General features: G+C 33.5%; 2 protein-coding genes across 19 annotated transcripts; both read right to left on the bottom strand.

Annotated features, from left to right (window-relative positions):
• Window positions 1–1890: 1890 nt before the first annotated feature.
• Window positions 1891–6725, bottom strand: LOC137818718 (uncharacterized). 18 transcript variants are annotated; one of them, XM_090296591.1, is made up of 11 exons: window positions 6437–6709; window positions 6175–6328; window positions 5533–5763; window positions 5182–5385; window positions 4966–5056; window positions 3982–4149; window positions 3646–3755; window positions 3133–3441; window positions 2548–2927; window positions 2269–2437; window positions 1891–2167 (listed from the first exon to the last, which is right to left on the bottom strand). In XM_090296591.1, exons 8-10 carry the CDS (start codon window positions 3437–3439, stop codon window positions 2327–2329), a joined length of 798 nt encoding a protein of 265 aa, XP_090152717.1. In that variant the 5' UTR covers window positions 3440–3441; window positions 3646–3755; window positions 3982–4149; window positions 4966–5056; window positions 5182–5385; window positions 5533–5763; window positions 6175–6328; window positions 6437–6709; the 3' UTR covers window positions 1891–2167; window positions 2269–2326. The 18 variants fall into 18 exon arrangements, with proteins under 18 accessions (XP_090152717.1, XP_068478393.2, XP_090152714.1 ...); XM_068622292.2 differs by having other exon boundaries at window positions 6175–6345; window positions 6437–6701; XM_090296588.1 differs by having other exon boundaries at window positions 2260–2437; window positions 6175–6345; window positions 6437–6691.
• LOC150024731 (uncharacterized) lies at window positions 5250–6487 on the bottom strand. Its single transcript, XM_090296129.1, has 4 exons — window positions 6437–6487; window positions 6175–6270; window positions 5533–5763; window positions 5250–5414 (listed from the first exon to the last, which is right to left on the bottom strand). Exons 1-4 carry the CDS (start codon window positions 6485–6487, stop codon window positions 5250–5252), a joined length of 543 nt encoding a protein of 180 aa, XP_090152255.1.
• Window positions 6726–20892: the final 14167 nt, after the last annotated feature.

The raw sequence follows: 20892 nt of genomic DNA, 5'->3' as shown, positions 1-20892 counted from the left end.
TCACAAAAATCACTTATGTCAGGCCAAATCGAAGATGAATGATAGGTAGGGGTCTTCAAATACTTGTTTTTAAAGAACCTAACTCTCATAACGACATACTAGGGCCTATAACTATAAGAAAAAATTCATGTCAATCTAAGGAGATAAACCTTGTTTTCCACCTGAAAATCAAGAACTTGCAAGCCACCGTCTAATGTAGGATTGGAAACAATGTCCCAATTAACATTAACCATACCAATCTTGGCACCAATCCATATAAAATGTCTAATACACTTATCAACATCTTTAAGTAGATTCACATATTATTTATATATCTGGAAGTTATAAGCCATAAAACTAGAAATAACTAAATGAATCATCCCCATCATACTTAACACTTTGCCTTTCCAAGAAGCCAACTTAGATTTCACCTTATCAACTAATGGTTGGAGATATCTAAACTTGGGAGCACCTACAAAAGTGGGAACACCAAGGTATTTGAAAGAAATATACCCTCTATTGCATCCAATAACACTTTTAATTCTCCCATTGAATGTAATAGAATTATCAACGATAAAGAACAAACTTTTAGGAGCATTCATCCATTGACCTGAAACTAGATTAGTTTTATAGAAAAATTTGAAAATTTCTATAGTAAAATAATGTAAATTTTTGAAAAATATATTGAAATTATTTTAAAATTTTAAAAGTATTTTGATTTATTAAAGTTAAAACATTTCAAATTTTACCTAAAAAATTAAGAATATTAATTTTTTTATATTTTTTAATTTATGTTTATTGTCTTCTGAACTCGATTTTGATAGAGGTGTTGTTGACTTAATTAAGATCTAAATAGAATTGACTTGATCAAGATTTATGTGTCATAGTCTCAACATGTTTTATTAGTCTAAGATTTCTTTCAAACTAAAGTTGATGTTTACTTTTTAATTGACATTTATGTTATTGTTAGTGTTAGGTTATAGTAATTTCTCTAGCAACATTAGTTAGAGTTTGCTTGCCGTACATTACCAACGTTTTTCAAGTGATGTTAAACACATTTTTCTATGTCAACTAAGATTATTTTCAGTTATATTTTGGACAATATAAATTAAAGTCATTTTTCGATAATAATAAGGATTTTCCTACTTGATCTTAGGAGAACTACCTTTTAATTAATGTCGATTAAGGTTTATTTTATTAATAATAATATGAGCTATTTTTTATTTATACTGTCAAATATTTTTTATTGTTGGTGTAAATCATTATTATTTATTTTTTTATATTATTTAAATTTTATCAACTAATATCGAACAAACTATTCTTCGGGAATGTGAACTAAATTTTTATTAATGTCTCTGTTATTAATATTTGTAGTGATTTTTTTATTGGCCTCAGTAATATTCTTTGACAATAATTTATTAAGATAGATATAATGTTAAAAATTACTTAAATAAATAAGATAGAGAAAACAATGTATTCAACATACACTAATGTGCTTAATGTGCTTATTGATATATATAATTCCGAAAATTCTGTATAATTCTAATTCCAAAAATTATTTTTTTAATAAAACAGACCTTATAAAACTTATAAGACTTGAGTAATATCTAGAAAGGGTAATAAAATATTTGTTTGTTTAAGCTAATATTCTGAAATATTTGTTTGTTTAAACTAAGTATTAGATATTTATTTGTTTAAGCTAATACTCTTAGATATTTATTTGTTTAATGTAATATTCTTGTATATTTGCGTGTTTAATGTAATATTCTTGTATATTTGTTTGTTTAAGCTAATATTCTTAAACTGTAATTTCTTTAAATATCAATTCTTTTTTTTAGAAGTTAATATTTTAAAGTAATATTATATCATAATTTAAATCCAATATATAGTTTATAAAAAAAAACGTGAAAGTCATGTAACCAGATGTGTATTAACTATTACACCAATGAGTTTATTCAGTATTACTCATTATTACAACAATGTTAGGTATGTACTACTTCATACACAACAAAATATGAAGGAGGATGCATGAACAATGAATTTTTTTTTGCATCTATCCAATAGCCAATGCTTTTGATTTACATAGGGGACATACATTTTTCTCTTGTAACCATCTCCTTACACAATCTGCATGGTATTCATGTCCACATTGAAGAATTTCAATCTCCTCTTCGTTCTTATATTCATCCTGTAAAATCATATCATGTCATGCATAAGTATTGGAATTAATAGGAGAAAGAGGAAAACATGTTTCTAATAGTACATACTATAAAATAATACATTTGATACCGGACATATTATGCAAAGATCGATTTCCAGTTTCTCAGAAGTTGACCCCTCCAAGTTATTAGGCAGTAGATAAGTTTTTGTTAGCATTTGGCTTGCAATAATTTCTTCGGACAAACCCGGACAAACCCCTCTCTACGCTGCCAATCCGTTCACCTAATATAAGAAGCTCCTGTAGTGGAATTACAAAGAGTTAGAAAATTAAAGTTTTCATAGTCACTTAGACCTATAGCCAATCCACATTCATAGCAAAATACACTAGACAATACATAACAGACTTGCCTCATATGACATGTCGTCAATGTCCAATTGTATATCACTATGATGGTCACGAAATGAAGCAACTTCCTGACAAAAGGCCCTAGGAGGAAGATTATGCATGTTGCCTCTAGGAGCATGAAAGTTGGAGTGACCTCTAGCAGGATGATTATGCATGTTGCCTCTACGAGCATGAAAGTTGGAGTGACCTCTATGCATGTTACCTCTACGAGCATGAAAGTTAGAGTGACCTCTCATCTCTTGCACTTGCACAGGCGGTGCATGATGATGGTAGTGCTGATGGGCAAATCTGTGGTTCCTTCTACTTCCAATTGTATCATGATATCTGTGGAGATTCATTCTTGAATTCTCTAATGAACTTACATTAGCACTGGGAGTTGGAGCTGTCAGAAGACCAAATTCATTCACCATGTCAAGGATTTAAAGAAAATAGGACATAATTGCATGGAATAAAAAAAACATAAGAAACAGAAACATAATTTCTTGGTTGAAAACACTTTCAAAAAAGATGCTTTAGTTGTAAGTAACTGGTTTAGAAATGGAAGCAAAAAGTGGAAGGAAGTAGAATAAGAAAAACATACATCTTACCTTGAATCAAAGATCCCCAAGAGCCAAAGCTATGAATGAAGGGGATGCCAATTGCATTGGATGAATCTGTAACACTAATATGATTTGAAACACCAATATCAAGACTATGTTGATGCTGAACTCCATTGAGTTGTGTCATTCCATACACCATCCTATTGTCATAATAAGCGTCTAGTAAGAAATGGGAATCCATTGCATTTCCTTCCACCACTATTACTCTTAACATATTAGGATCAGGTTCAGAAATGTTTGTCCTCCCAGGATAGGTGCTATCAGATTGAAACCCTTGTTCACTCATCTCGTTCATTTCTGTAATTGGGAGGATAATAATCAAAAGTTTAAAACCATATACAAATATGACCAAGAAAATAAAAATAAAAGCCAGAGACTTGTGAATGTTAAAGTAACCCTTTTTTACATGATAAAAAAAAGCAGACAGACAAAAATAGCAAACTTTGGAATAAAAAGTCATCCTCTGATAAAACAAAACTGAGAACTAAACCAAAACCTTACCCCGTTATCAAGTGACAGACTTTCCAAGGTTTCCAAATCTGAATTCTCTTTCGAACAAAAAGCAGGTGAATCCAGGGTGAAGAAGGAAAATTTGAACGTTATCTGTAGATCTATTGCAACATAGATTGCTTATAGTATGATTTTTAAAAAGGAAACCTTTACTGTTAAAGATATTTTAATTTTGAAAATCTAATTTAAAATATTTAGTTTATCTCATCTTGATATTCTTTGTAAATCTATTATAAAATGATTATATCAAGCATGTTAGATAAGCACTTCATTCTTGTTCAAACTTCATTGACAGTCAACAAGAACAACAAGAAGAGACCATCTTACCTTTGTGGTCAACTGTGCAGTGAGGTAAGATTCGCTCAAGCAGATGCTCATCAACATAACCAACATTTCCAAGGTACTTACATTATATATCACTCTTTCTGAACGCAAAGATCAACCAGAGTTGGTATCTTTGGTGCACAAAATTCATCTCTTCTCATCATAATTTCACTGCTCATCAAGAACAACAATAGAATTCGATTCAAAATACTAACCAACCATCAAATTAATAATCAACTAAATCTTGATTTGATAATTAAATAATCAACTAAATCTTGATTTGATAATTAAATGTAGATTAGATTCAATGATAGATTTAATTGATTGATTGTTGCAATTTCAATATGAATCTTTAAATTATTTAATTCAAAATTAATTTGTTAGAAAAATATGCACTTGCTGATTACTATTTACATCTTTTATTTTAGAAATCAAACTAATAATCAACTAAATCTTGATTTGATAATTAAATGTAGATTAGATTCAATGACATTTTGATTTAATTGATTAATTGATTGATTGTTGCAACTTCAATATGAATCTTTAAATTATTTCAGTCAAAATTAATTTGTTAAAAAAATATTCTTTTGTAATTATTATATTTCATAAAACATATTTTAGAGGAATAAATTTAAATTAATATAATTTTAAAATTATTTAAACTTTTCTGGGTGCATGTAGGTATTTTTGCTACATAAATTATTTAAAATTTGATCACATTACTAAAAAAATATTTCTCATTTGTATATTTAAAGGATGGATTTGATTTTAATAAAATAAATTTTGTTTACTTATAAATCTTAACCAAATTAAAATATGCATGGGTTTCGAACAAATGAAGTATATTGAATGGAAATTATGTTACTGAAACTTGATAACTCAAATTTTCCCTTTTAATTGCTTCTTTTCACCACTGTCAGCAATGCATATGTTTAAATTATATTACATAATTAGAATGCCAAACAACCAACAATTAAAATTACTTACATCAGGCCATGTATCTGTAATGAATTCCATGATGTCATAAGCTATAACCACCCTTCCTTTTTGCTTGATTACCTATTTCTTCTTTTGCGACCTGCCAGATTTATAAATAACTTAGGATAAAATACATGGTAAGTTATAAGTATCCAACTGCTGTAACTACCAAAACAAACCATCAGTATAATGTATGTCACTAACTCAATGTGACAATTCACAGACCTTCTAGACCTGCCTGCCCCCTAATCCCACTGACTGTTCGAATAGCTGCACCTTCAAACCGAGCTACTTCACAGACCTTCCTTGATAAGTGCTGTCTTCTTGAATATCTTGCATGGATAACCAACCAATTTGATTTTCTTCACTATCCTTGCTGCATGATTAAACTCAAGCACAACTGCAGTGGCAGGTAATCCTAAATGTTGCCTGATAAACATAATACATCCTCTCAGGCACTAAGCAAAACAATAACACAGAAAAAAAAAAAGGAATAAACTACAAAAGTAAAGATCCCATGATTTGACAAGACTTTAAAGAAGGATTATTTAACAGAAAGGAATGTAAGCACCAGACCTGATGGTTTGATAAATTCTGAACAGCTACAACCCCAGTGTTGGGAGGAGCAAGAGGGCCCCAAAACATAGCAAGGCAATGCATGTGTTCTGGAGTGTACTTAAGCATTCGATGCCTTCCATTGCTATCCTCAATGGCATAAACTGGGGTTGTCTGGTAACGCCTCCATCCTACAGATACAATAATTGGATCTCTAGTCTTCAAAACTTTCTTGTGCCGCTTTAACCTTGTCTGGAAACAAATAGAAAACAAATCTCAAAAGTTCAAATTTCAGTCAACTTTTAAAACTGAACTCAAGGCTTTAAATGTTTTAGAAGCCAAACTTTCATTTGTTCTACACAAACAGATTTGTGCATTCCTTTCCTCGCATATATAGGAGGTCCATGTTACCATCTTAGTAAACAGGTATAAATAGTCACTATTTCAAATCTAAATAATACACAAGACATTCATTTTGATATTTTACAAAGTTTTTTTTATGGTCACACGTGACTTGTCATAGGATTATTGCATTAAACAATCTGGACAAATAGAAATCCCAACCAATTTACTTTTAAAGAAAATATTAGTTTTATTGACCTTAACATGTTAATAACACTTGTGAACTTAAACACTATAAGGAATGAAGCTTTAAACACTGACCTGCATATGTCCAACATTTTCCTCCCCTATACCAACCCCTCCAACCAATATTGGATGGCAGGGATCAAAGTATTCAACCATCTCACAATCGGGTATCTGCATCAAGATCATTGAGTTCAGCTATATTCCTTTGTTTCTGGAGTTGGATCTCCTCCTTCACAAAAGAAACACCTGATTGGAATAAGAACAACAGAAATGAAATTGAATGGAAGAAAAATAGAAACGTGGAATTCAATCGGGAATAAAGGGAGAGAGTGAATACCTGATTGAGCAGTGATTTGAGGTTGGAAGAAGAGAGGAATCTCCGGAACATGATTAGGGTTATCGATCTCAGGAAATGGTGGCTATAGAAAACATCCTTCTCCTTTTCTTTTGTCTCCTTCCCAACACCAATACTCCCTCACACTATTAATGTCAATGCTCTTCCTTCCAAACATCGGTTGGATGAGGTTGCGGTGAAGGTGCGGGTAAGTTAAACGGAGAAAGAAATTTGGAGATTTGGAACGACGAAGAACACAATTATTTTTGGGAACACAAAAATATAATTATTTAATTTAAAATTAATTTGTTAGAAAAATATATTTTAATTAATTAGTACAACTAATCCTAATTAATTTATTTCACATCTAATTTTTGTTTAATTTATAAAATTAATGTGGTATAAACATCAAATTTTAACAATAGACGAGGAATGGAAAATATATAAGAAAAGAAAAACAAAATATATCTTAATATTTGTTAATTTAATGATTATTTTTAAAATTTTAACTTTTCAAAGTAATTATTTATTATAAATAAATCATTCAATTAAAAAATTATAGCAAATGAGTTTCTTCTCATCTACAACTAAAAATTCATAAATTATAGATTTTATAAGTTAATATAACAAATAATTCTAATAGACAGTGGTATATGAGTAGATTAAAAAGTTAAATTTCACTAAACAATTATAATTATTATATGATAATATTTTTTCACCATAATAAATCATTCTCTTTGTAAGGTTGGTCGTAAAAGGACTTGATTAATCACTATTTATTGTTCAAAATCAATATCTTCGTTTTTTTTTTTATTAAATATGGATTAGATTAAATAAATTTTTTCACATCAAGATTAACATATAGATGCTAAAGAAACTATAAATATGAGGTAATATTGGTTTTCTGATTGATTGATCTGAAATAAAGAAATGAAGGATGTCAATTTGAAATGACGGTCTGCCACTCTCCTATGCCATGATTATGCAAACCGACGCAATTTGGAGGAGGGGGGAGCAGGCACAACAACAGTTAAATTTCGCACAGGTGGCGTCGCAAAAGAACGTGAGTACGTCGAGTTTGGAAGGGATAGTGATGGAAGAGGCCCAAACACAAGCCCACATGCAAGCCCACCAAAGGGTAGATTTGGGCCAACCATAGAGTTATGCCCAAGAGGATCCAAGAAGACGTTCTTTTACATGTTCAAATGCCATAAACTCTAGTGTAGAGTAGACTTTAATTTCTTGTCAAAATTAGCATAGAAACTTTATTTGTAATTTTCTTAGAATTAATTTTGGCACCTAAAACACCAACCTAGGTAAACTTAGAGTTTCTAAAAAAACCTCTAAATTTACCAAGGCCGGTCTAGAAAGCCCATGGAGGGGGTGAGCATAAAAACTAGACACACCCCTCCCCATGTGCTCATTTGTGCACCCATGTGCCATGTGCACCCATGTGCTTCACATTTACATTTCATTTGGCTAGCATTAGGGTTGCATTATGGTCCTCCTTAGCCTATAAAAGGAGGAGCCTACACCTTGTATTTTCAAGTTTATTGTGAGTAAAGTTATGCTTCTCCTAGAATTCTAGGCTCTAAACTTCACTTCCTTCACATCTCCTTGGGCTGGCCGAACCTCCCTATAATCATACCTATCATGCACCTTCAAGATCAACACCACTCTTAGGAGGATCTTGCACACACACCTTCATAGCTTCCGCACCACTTTCTTACATGATTCAAGAAGACCTTCATGAAAATGCCATCATTTGGTATCATGAGCTATGGTTCTTCAAGATGAGTTGCTTTTGGTCTTTCATTTTTAGTTCTTCTTTACTTTCATGTTGTTCATCTTATTTTCCATAATTGTCTTGCTGTTTTTTTACATTTTAATTTGTTTGGTGTGCTTTGTGGAAGATCCAACCGAAGCACTCTTGTTCAATTGATCTTGAACAAGTTCTTGTGCAATTTGTGATAGGATTCCATACACCTTTGAGTTGCTATTGCTTTTGAGTCTTTATTGCTTTCATTTTTTGGTTCATATTATGCTTTGAGTCTTTAATTTTCTGAATCTATACATGTTTTGTCAAGTCATGTTCATCAATATTGTCAACAATTCATAGTAGTCCTTTTATTTGGCTTGATTGTTTCTTGATTTTGGGTCTCTTTAATTGCTTGAATCTGCTGTTCTTTGCTCTTTTGGTGCCTTTTTAATTTTAGTTTGAGTTCATATTGTGTTTAGATCCTACACAATTCTATTTCACAAATTTCCATTGTGTCTAAACTTTGGTATCTTGCTGTTTTTGTTTCCAGTTTTCAGAATCCCCTGTTCCAGATTTTCTGTGCTGACTGTTTTGATCCAGAAAATTATTTCCACTCATAGGAAAATTTTGATTCTCTGGAATTTGCAAGTTTGAAGTGTTATAGAAAGGACAAAAAAAGAATTAGTCCAAAAGAAGCAACAGAAAAAAAATGATAAATCTTTTAAAATCAGTGTGCAAACCTGAGGCGCTACAGCTGGCGTAACTGAACACCAAAATTGCAAAATTTATTAAAAAAATTTGGTGCATGCGTTTTGAGTGATTCCAAAGCCAGATTTTAGCTAAGATCTTCAATATTTTGCATATCAAATTTCAGAATCATATCTTAAAAACACAGCTCAGCATAAATTGGGGAAAAACACGTTTCTGGCCCACAACATTTTCCAGTGGTGCTGTTTTTTTTATTTGGTCATCTAATTCTAGTGCCATTCTTAGGATTCTTTTGTGTGCCTACCTTTATTTTGGTACCTTTTATTTGCTTGCTTAATATTTCTTGGACCTCTTTCTAGTTGTCATAATCTAACTCCTTTTGGTGGTACTGTTTTATTCAATTAAAATTGTTTCTTGCTTTTGTTCTTTGACCTCTAATTTGGTGCTGGAATTTATTTCTCCTTTGGTGCTTAATTGAATGGAAACTTGACTTGGGTAAGGTCTAGTCTTTTGATAGGTGCTGGAATTGGAGAATTAAAACCTTCATTCTAAGGGGAAACAAAGCCAAGGCCGAAACAAGCTTTCTTGAAAAACACTACAAACACTTGGAGGGCCAACAAGCAAAGACAACAAGGAAGTGCATTTAGCAAAAAGAGGATCAACAAAGGGAGTTTTTTTTAATTTCTTTGCAACTTAGTTTGTGTTAATTACCTCTTAATTACGTTTTAGACGGTGAGTGTGTCTTCAAGGGTTCCAAGTGTCCAAGAAGCCTCACCTAGGACCGACTAGTATAGAATTCTTAATTAGCAATTGTTAATTGTTTGTAATTGTTTTTCTATTGATTAGTTAGTGACGCTTTGCATGGTTATTTTGTTAAGTTTGTGTTAAACCGACTAGCTTTGTTGATTAGTAGCTTGCATTGTTTTCTTTCATTGAAAATTTGATTTCTCAACTTAATTGTGTTCTAAGTGGTTTACTAAGAGAAAGTTTTGTTTGAAGACATTGAGGGATAGTTTTTGGCTAAGGCAAAGGCTTGGTATTTAAGTAGTCCTTTGTGACTCACCTCCCTTACCTGGAAAACTACCTTCTTTGACTTTCCTAAGTTTTCTCAAGGTAAAATACTTGTATACACAAAGCTTTAGCCATGTCTTCTTCTCATTCTACAAAGTCTATTGGAAGTGAATTAAAATCTTTAAAAACTCTTTTGAAAGAAGTTTCACAAACTGTGCAATCAATTGCATATAGACAATTGGAGAGTGAGACTAAACTTAATGTTTTGACTAAAGCAAAGGATGAGAAGTCTCACATTCTAAAAAAATTACCTTCTCATGCATATATCTCTAAAGATCATGATTCTTTTGGGGAGGGAAGCATTAGAGTAAATGATTATTATCAAGCACCCCCTAGAAGACATAGAGGAGATAGAAAAGAACAAGAAAACCCAAGAGAGGTTAGGGTAGAACAACCCCATTTCCATGGAAAAGAAAATATAGAAGCTTGCCTAGATTGGGAAATGAGGGTAGAAAAATTGTTTGCTTCTCATAAAGAAAGAAAGGAAAGAAAAATACAAAAGAAGAGAGGGGAAGTCGAAAGGGAAGCTAAAGAAAAAGAAGAAAAAGAAAAGCATGAGAAGACCCTTGAAGAACAAAAGGCGTGGGAGAAGAGTGTTCCTTCCCACAAGGTCATTCAACAAGACCAAAGATTTAAAAATAACTTTGAAAATATGTGTCTTGCTGAACAACCTCAAAGCCTTACCTTTTGTAAAGGAACACTTGCAAGCCTAAGTGAAAAAGAAGAGTCTTTAAAAGAAGCTTGCATAGATAAAAATGAAATAGATTATTTCTCATATGTGCTAGGATATCACCAAGTGAATGTCAAGTTTTTTATAAGCATCTACAAAAACAAATTTTTATGTGAAGTAGGGCCTAAAGAAACTTGTCATGTCTTATTGAGACAACCATTGCAAAGTGTACAAATCCTTATAAACAATGGTTGTCACAACGAGACTATCCTTACACATAAGAGAAAGAGTCTTCATGAAGGAGAACTCATGGGACAAATTAGAGTTGATAAAACTCTAGAGCTTTTAAAAGGAAAACTTTTGTCCCCCATGAGAAAAGAAGTTCAAAGACATTACCTTAGGTACAATTCTTGTTTTCAAACTACATCCAAGGCAATGTCTCATGAACTCTATACTCCTTCACCTTTTGCAAATGATCCTTGGGAAGATATAAATTTCATATTAAAACTCCCTAGGACAACAAAAGGTTGTGATTCAATCTTCATGGTTATGGATAAACTCTTCTCTAGAGAAGTCATACATCTTCATGGTTTATCTTCAAGCATAGTGTTGAATAGAGTTCCAAATTTCGCAAACCATGATTTGAGGATTTCCTTTGGAAAACTTGCAACTAAATTGCACACTTTAAATTCTTATCATCCTCAAATGCATGGTCAAAATATATTTGAAAATCTAGCTCTTTCTACTATGCCTAGAATAAACATGAAGTGCACACACAACTCTAGAGGTGAGCAAACATACCATAAAGTAGTTCACAAAACTACTTATATTTCTACTTTTAAAATTATGTGTGGGTTCAATCATCTTTCTCCTTTTAAGTTGTTACCATCTTCTATAGGATTTATGCCTAAAGAGAAAGTAACCACAAATGAACCTTTTAAAATACATAAGATGATTAGAGACCACACACAACCATTAAAAGAGAAACTTTGTCCAAGGTTGCCAAACCAAAAGAAAAACAAAAATGGCAACCTAGTAAAATTAATTTGCAAACTAACACCTATGCCTTATTTGATTATTTCTATAGGTGGACGTTTGACCCAGGAGGACAAGCTTTGGCGAAGCAAGAGGCTGCTATCCGAGATCAAATCTCTAGATCTGAGGATAGATCTTCTCAAGGAGAAGGAGATGATGGACACCATCCAGCCACATCCATTCCCCTAGCCATGAAGAAGAAGAAGCAATGGATTTGAGGACAAATCCTTTTCAAGAGGGAGAGGATGATGGAAGAGGCCCAAGCACAAGCCCACATGCAAGCCCACCAAAGGGTAGATTTGGGCCAACCATAGAGTTATGGCCAAGAGGATCCAAGAAGACGTTCTTTTACATGTTCAAATGCCATAAACTCTAGTGTAGAGTAGACTTTAATTTCTTGTCAAAATTAGCATAGGAACTTTATTTGTAATTTTCTTAGAATTAATTTTGGCACCTAAAACACCAACCTAGGTAAACTTAGAGTTTCTAAAAAAACCTCTAAATTTACCAAGGCCGGTCTAGAAAGCCCATGGAGGGGGTGAGCATAAAAACTAGACACACCCCTCCCCATGTGCTCATTTGTGCACCCATGTGCCATGTGCACCCATGTGCTTCACATTTACATTTCATTTGGCTAGCATTAGGGTTGCATTATGGTCCTCCTTAGCCTATAAAAGGAGGAGCCTACACCTTGTATTTTCAAGTTTATTGTGAGTAAAGTTATGCTGCCATTTTGTGCCAAGCTTTGCTTCTCCTAGAATTCTAGGCTCTAAACTTCACTTCCTTCACATCTCCTTGGGCTGGCCGAACCTCCCTATAATCATACCTATCATGCACCTTCAAGATCAACACCACTCTTAGGAGGATCTTGCACACACACCTTCATAGCTTCCGCACCACTTTCTTACATGATTCAAGAAGACCTTCATGAAAATGCCATCAGATAGTGTCTCAGTTAAGAGTTGAGGTGGAGTCCTCTTTGTGGGTAGACAATTGCTATGTCGGGCGCCTTTTAGGGGTACCAAATATGCAGTTGGTTAAAGAAAGCTTCGTCCTGGGCGGTTTCGGTGTCATGCGTCTAAGGTACTGATAGCTGTCGTTTTGCTGTCAAATTAATATGATTCTAGCGTAGACTTGTCTAACACTAGAGAGATGATAGTATAATTGTGGACAAATGTCCCCAAGTCGTCTCCCAACGAATCCAATAGTAAAATCAGTTGATCAGGGTTTAAAATCTATCTGCAAGCAATAAAAGTTAGCAATAACAATAAAGATGAAAAGGGGGTTTGAGATAGTTGTGCAAAAAATATAAAAGAGATTAAAATAGCAAATAAAAAGCGGTTGATCCCAAGTTCTTCCACCATTGAATTCTTCACAGGTTCTCTAAAGATTAATCTTTTCTCAATCCTCCAACAGAGCTAAACCAGATTGAACATGCGCCGATCTAATTCAACTGAAACTCACCAGTAAAGCATGCGTCTAGTAGTTTAATCAATACCCACTTTGTTCCATGCGTATACTCCATGGGAATGCTTACCTCCTCTCCCTTGAATCATGCGCCCAAGAAATTAATTAGAACAATGCGAACTAACTAAGAAACCAAAGTTTAAGATAAGGAAGACTCTCAATCATGCGTTCAAGTACAACCTCTCACAAAAACCAGTTTTCCAGGAGATTAGACAATAAAAACAACTGCTATAGAGAATTAAAAATCGAAACTTTTATTGGAACAAAACCTCAGAACTCAATGGGGAATTACAAAAGAACCAACCAAAAAGGTTTAGCCTTCCATGCAGAGGCAAAACAAAAGAATTACAAAGAAGAAAAGAAACTAAGAAAACCCTATGAAAACTCTCCCTTTTCTCCTTGATGCTTGTGTCCTTTTATAGGCTTTTCTGCTCCAAGGATCTTGAGAGAATATTGTAGTTTATATTTTGTTAACCGTTTCCAAGTTTCTATCTTTCTAGAATTCTTGTATTTTGCAGAACATTTGCTTCCAATTCTGTTTCTGAGATATTGTAGATTTTATTTTCTCTTTCTTCTCCTCAGAATTTGTTTTCTGTTTTGGTTTAAGAAGCAATTTGGACTTTTGCATATTTGGCCCATTCACAAAGGTAGATGCTTCCTCCGGATAATTTACTCTAAAAACACAAAATTAACAATAATAATAGTTAAGGCCCAAATAAACCCAATTATAAGAATATTAATTAAAACATAGATTTATTTATTATTATAGTCCAATAACCTATGAATAAGGCTAATGAGTGTGAATAAATATATGCTCATCAAATACCCCCACACTTATCCTTTTGCACTCCCGGGCAAAACACTCTAAGGTTTAAAAAGAAAAGAAAAACAATGCAAATAACAAATAGCAAATTCTAAGAATGCATAATGACAAACATGATATAATTTCAAGAAATCAAGGAATCAAGAAAAATGTGAATGAAAATTCCTATATTTTAATATACAAGCAGGTAATTAAAATCGAAGGTTGAATCAAAATTGACAGAACTTCACTGGACACTCTCCAACTCTCAAGTGTTTAGTAGGGTTTGTATTTACACTCAGCACCCATGCAGACAAACACTACCATATGCTTAGCAAGACTCTAATATTCATAACAATCGAAAAAAACATGCAATCAAAGATCAAGAGGTCTTCATAAGGGATGTAATGAGGCTACGGTAAAGGTAGGTAAAAGTGGGAAAATAGGCTTAAAAACCATAGAAAAACAAAGGAGCAATGAAGGATAGGTCTAAAAACAAGTGTAAGTATTATGACAATTCAACTCCTCTTTTTATTTCAAGAAATTTTTTTTTCATATAATAGACAGTCAATCCAATGTATTAGAGGATCCATTATTATTTTCTTTATTTTGCTTTGCTTTTCTTTTTCTTGTTGTATTCCTTTTTTTTCTACCCTTTTTTTTTCTTTTTTTTTTCTTTAAAACTGAAGAGGTAAATTATGAAAGTGAGATACACCCCCACACTTATTCAAAAACATGTTCCCAAATAATTTCAAAGCTCCTTTATCTTCTAAGGTAGGGACAAACATGGTCTTTTTGTTTTGTTTTGAGGCTTGTAATGAGGGTTAAAAAAAAAAAATAAGAAAAAGGCTATAGGCTCAAAGGGCTAACAAATGGATTATCATAAAGGTAGGCTAATATGGCTAGTGGGTTAATTTAAACAAAGAATGCCTCTATCATATCAGTTCATGCACGTAATTCACAATTGTAAAACAAAGAATCAAGCTAAGTTCTAGAGTATAAGCAAACATAAGTGAAAACACACTAAAAAAAATTATGATTTAATTAAGGCTCAAAAACTCACTAGGGACAGTTTATCAAAAGATTCAACCCAAAATTTCTCATAACCAACTTATTTATCAATTTTTAAGAAAATTCAAACAACAAAGATAAAGAAACTAAGATTTTCAAGAATTATAAAACATGTCAGCCATTAGACAATCCTAAAAATCTTATTTATTAACAAAAGCAAAAATAAATTCAAACAATTAAAAGAAAAAACAAAAAACACAAAAATAAATCAAGAAAAGATAAATCCTAAACTATGATTCTCCTCCCCCACACTTAAATCATACATTGTCCTCAATGTAAAATCAATAAATAAATGTGTATAATAAAAGTGAGAGAAGAAGTACTCCCTCATTCAGCTTGAGGGAAGTGGCAGTCGCAGCTGTTTCAACCATCCCCTCTACAGTATAAGCTAAGACTCTTCATCCACAGTGGTGTAGAAACACTATCAGCTGGATCGTCTAACCCAAGCATGCATTACCTTGGTAAACTATGTAACAAAAATATTATGTTGAAGAAGCCTTGAAATAGTGGATGGAACTGGGGTAGGTCTGGAGGGCGTGTGAAATGGTATAGTTTCTTCCATGAATGGATGATGGTACTTTCTAAAGTATATATGGAAGACAAAAATTTATTCATCATAGACGATCTGATATGGTTAGCTATTTGGGGATCGTCTAAGGGTAGTGATCTAAGGCTAGACAGTCTAGCTAGGGTAGACAGTCTAGTTGGGGTGGGAGATGGAATGAAATCTAAGTTAGGAGGTGGTGGTGGCTGGTAAAGGCTGCTTTCAAACGTTGCAATTATGATAGAAGGTGTAGCCAGTGGAGATGATGGAATGAGTGATATGGGCTTCACCTTAAATAGTGGAGGTTGTATTCTTTGAAGCTTTAAGGATGGAAGAATAATATCATCTTCTTCTCCACTAGCAGTGTCTACTTGAAGGATGGGTAACATCTGCTCTTCCTCTTCTTGTATTACCTCCAAAACTATGTCAGAGCCATCTGCTAGTGCACAATCTTTTTTAGTAGATTCGGCAAGTATAGCAGCATCAACAACTTCTCTATCAAGACTTGCATCACAAGAGTTAGTGCATTCTATCTCAACATCTGTACATTTAATTGGATTGGAGAAGTTAAAATCTCCTAAAAACTCAAACACATTTTCATCCTCAGTATTTATGTGATGCACTAAATGATCTTCACATGTCACAACTTTTAATTCCTCATGATTTAGCAATGATATCTCCTCCATCAGTAGAGGTTGGACAATAGCATTCAATGGTGTAGCAATCTTAGGTTCAGCTAGCTCGGCTTCATGCAAATCATTCGGATTAACTTTAAAAACAGTTGATATGCCCCACTTCTTTTCGAGAGTGTCTATGGCAGAGGTAGGTGCTTCAAGGTTAGACATTCCATCAGTGCCTGGATCAAGAGTTATATCTGGATCATGAGGTGATTTCATCTGTTGAACATAATCTGCAATCTCTCCAATCATTTGATCAGTTTTCTCTCTTCTTGCTATAACATCAGCCTCCTTTTGCATTAGAATTTTTTTAGCCTCCCATTCTTGATCATATTTCATGTTCATCTCCTCCATCCGCCTCACCAACTCCTCTAAAGTTGGTTCTTCCTTTTGAATTGCAATCTTGTTAGCTGCCCATTCTTGATCATATTTCATGTTGATCTCCTTCATTTGCCTTGGTTCTTCCTTTTGAATTGGATATTTGTCAGCCGCTCATTCTTGAAATTTTGTGTTACTCTCCGTCATTTTCCTCATCAACTCCTCTAAAGTTGGTTCTTCAAGATTACGAGGAGTATTATCAGTTTGCACAAATGGTTGAAAAGATGTTTGACTTTCATCAAAATAGTTTTGCTGATAATATGATTGTTGTTGAGGTTGCTCATAAGACGGTTGACAATATGGATTATAACGTTGAGGTTGCTGAAAGTGAGGTTCACATTGTTGCAAAGGTTGCTCACATTGTTGATAATATGAATTATAATTTTGAGGCTGTTGAAAGTAGGGTTCACATTGCTGTAAAAACTGCTTATAAAACTGTGAAGATTGCTGCAAATATGGCTCACAATAATTATCATAATTGTAAATTTGTTCAGCTAATTTCCTTTCCATTTTAGAATTGAAAACAGGGGAGATATGTAATGGACACCAACACCTATTAGACGCCTCAGAGCAAAATTTTTTTTTTTAATTGAAAAGCAAACCAAGTAAACTCCCAGGAAAGAGAGGTGAGTCACAAGCGGACAAACTTAAAAACCAAGTCTTTCCTAGCCAGAGTCTTCCCTGAATTGCTTTCAATTTAAAAACTTAAAGAGTAGCAACTGAAGTGTCTACCCTAAATGCAAAATCCTATAAAAATGAAAACTAATGCAAATGCTACACTTAATGCTTTAAAAAAAATAGTTAGAGAGAAAAAAAGAAAAAAGAAAAAAAAATATTATGTAAAAATAAATAAAATATAGAAAATAAAAACAGTAAACAAAAACAAAAATAGAAATAAATAAAGATGACAAAACAAAACAAAAGAAATAACTAAAAAAAGAAAATATATAAAATAAAGGCAAAATAAGATAAAGATAAAAGATATAAAGGAATAAAATAAAAACAAAATAAAATAAAATAAAGATAAAAGATATATGACATAAAATAAAATCAAAACAAAATAAAGATAAAAGATATAAAGAAAGAAAATAAAACAAATCAAAACAAAATAAAGATAAAAATATAAATAAAGAAAATAAAAACAAATCAAAATAAAATAAAATAACAGATATCCTAAATATTAGATTTTTTATTTTTTTTTATTTTATTTTTCGTTTTTTTTATTGCTATAATAAATAAATAAAAACTAAAAGGAAGAAAATAAAGGTTAAATATGCAGAAAAAAAAAATTGGGAAAAAAATAATTATGCAGATAAGAAAGAAAAACCTGATAACCAAAATCAAATTGAATTCCCCGGCAACGGCGCCAAATTTGATAGCTGTCGTTTTGCTGTCAAATTAATATGATTCTAGCGTAGACTTGTCTAACACTAGAGAGATGATAGTATAATTGTGGACAAATGTCCCCAAGTCGTCTCCCAACGAATCCAATAGTAAAATCAGTTGATCAGGGTTTAAAATCTATCTGCAAGCAATAAAAGTTAGCAATAACAATAAAGATGAAAATGGGGTTTGAGATAGTTGTGCAAAAAATATAAAAGAGATTAAAATAGCAAATAAAAAGCGGTTGATCCCAAGTTCTTCCACCATTGAATTCTTCACAGGTTCTCTAAAGATTAATCTTTTCTCAATCCTCCAACAGAGCTAAACCAGATTGAACATGCGCCGATCTAATTCAACTGAAACTCACCAGTAAAGCATGCGTCTAGTAGTTTAATCAATACCCACTTTGTTCCATGCGTATACTCCATGGGAATGCTTACCTCCTCTCCCTTGAATCATGCGCCCAAGAAATTAATTAGAACAATGCGAACTAACTAAGAAACCAAAGTTTAAGATAAGGAAGACTCTCAATCATGCGTTCAAGTACAACCTCTCACAAAAACCAGTTTTCCAGGAGATTAGACAATAAAAACAACTGCTATAGAGAATTAAAAATCGAAACTTTTATTGGAACAAAACCTCAGAACTCAATGGGGAATTACAAAAGAACCAACCAAAAAGGTTTAGCCTTCCATGCGGAGGGAAAACAAAAGAATTACAAAGAAGAAAAGAAACTAAGAAAACCCTATGAAAACTCTCCCTTTTCTCCTTGATGCTTGTGTCCTTTTATAGGCTTTTCTGCTCCAAGGATCTTGAGAGAATATTGTAGTTTATATTTTGTTAACCGTTTCCAAGTTTCTATCTTTCTAGAATTCTTGTATTTTGCAGAACATTTGCTTCCAATTCTGTTTCTGAGATATTGTAGATTTTATTTTCTCTTTCTTCTCCTCAGAATTTGTTTTCTGTTTTGGTTTAAGAAGCAATTTGGACTTTTGCATATTTGGCCCATTCACAAAGGTAGATGCTTCCTCCGGATAATTTACTCTAAAAACACAAAATTAACAATAATAATAGTTAAGGCCCAAATAAACCCAATTATAAGAATATTAATTAAAACAATAGATTTATTTATTATTATAGTCCAATAACCTATGAATAAGGCTAATGAGTGTGAATAAATATATGCTCATCAGGTACCTAGGGGAAGAGTTTGTGTTATTGTCTTGTGACAAGGAAGGGCTTATTGAAAAACTCTTAGAAGAAGGTAAGGACCGGTTCACTGGTCTGTTCGGTTCGATTGTGCCTTGGGACGATTCCTTTACAGTAAATGAGAGGTATGCATGGGTAAAGTGTAGAGGTATCCATTTACATCTATGGAGTTGGCACTGTTTTGAACGTGTTGGGGCACTAGTCGGGAAGGCGGTAGAGGTGGACCAAGCGACTAAGGCTAGGGAAGTACTAGAGTACGTTCGGTTACGGATCAGTATTCTGGTAGGTATTTCGCCTTGCGAGAAGAAGGAGGTGAGTATTAATGGCTTCTCTTGTTGGGTTTCTTTTCAATAAGAGATGAGTATGTCGGATGTTAAGCTAAGAAGCTTCTTCAGTAAGTGGGGAGACGAGTCAGTATTGGAGTCTGTCGCCAACTCGGAAGATGTTGGTGGAAGGGAGCGTTTGGCCTCGGTGGTTTCTTACTCCGATGAAGAATACGGAAGAAGGAAAGGCGAAGAGATGACGGTTCAGTGTAAGGCGGTGTAGGTAGAACCTATCCTTGGGGTGGCCCAACAAAAAATGATCCTTTAAGTCAGTAGTAAATGCTACTTTGTGTGTAGGGGGGGGGGAATCTTGGATGGTAAATTATTACAGAAACAAGGTGAGGTGAGCTTTGCGTCGTGCGGAAAAACGTCTTCAGACTCTTCAAAGGTAGTTGGGGGTGTGATTAAATGTATGGGAGTGAAGAATGCGGCTTGCATTAATGGTGTTAAAGAGATAACAGAGAATGTTCAAGAGGAGAATGGTAGGGCTCACCATGAGATGGTTGGGGGGGAGAGTAACGGTTCTAAGCTTAAAGCAAAACAATTACACATGGATTTAAGGTGTAGTATTCTGCATGTAGCTAGCCATGTTAAGGTTGGTGAAGTGCAGGTTCACAAAGAGCAAGGAATTGCGTGCCAAGAAGTGGTTGGGTTAGAGAACAAGATAAATGTTTTTAATGTGGAGTTCCCAAACATGAATTCACTTAGGAGAGAGGTGCATGCTACTCACATTTATGGCAATTTTGGTGGAGCATTCAATGAAATGCATATGGTTGTTGGGGGAGTATATGAAGCTGATTTAATAAATGAGGAGCATTCAAATTGGTTCCATGTAGGAGTGAGAAGTATGCAGCTTACATTAATGGCAATATTGGTGGAGTAAATGAAGCTAATATAATAAATGAGGAACACACAAACGTGATTCCATGTAGAAGTGAGAAGCATGCAACTCACATTAATGGCAATATTAGTGGAGTAGAGAATCTCCAAGATAAGCATGGCACGGTGCGTCATAAGGTGGTTGGGGGAGTGAATGAAGCTATATTAATTAATGAGTAACACCCAAACGTGAACCCACGTAGGAGTGAGGCGCATGCAACTCTTTTTTATAGTTGTAATGGAGGAGGAGCAAATTCTAAAGATGAGCAAGGCTTGGTTTGTCATAAGGTGGTTGGGGGAGTGAATAAAGCTAATATATTTAATGTGGAGCAATTAAGAGTGCATGTAGATAGCCTTAATGGCTTTAAAGATGGCTTAGTGAATGATAGAGAGGAGTGGCACGACAAAGAAGTAGTTAGAGATAGTAAGGTGGGAGGTGGGTTGATGATTGGCGTGCAGGGCTTTCGGATGAGTATGAGGTGG

Source organism: Phaseolus vulgaris, chromosome 10, assembly GCF_051622355.1.
Source record: "Phaseolus vulgaris cultivar YP4 chromosome 10, ASM5162235v1, whole genome shotgun sequence".
NCBI classification, from domain to species: Eukaryota; Viridiplantae; Streptophyta; class Magnoliopsida; order Fabales; family Fabaceae; genus Phaseolus; species Phaseolus vulgaris.
This window is presented reverse-complemented; position numbering and strand designations above follow the sequence as displayed.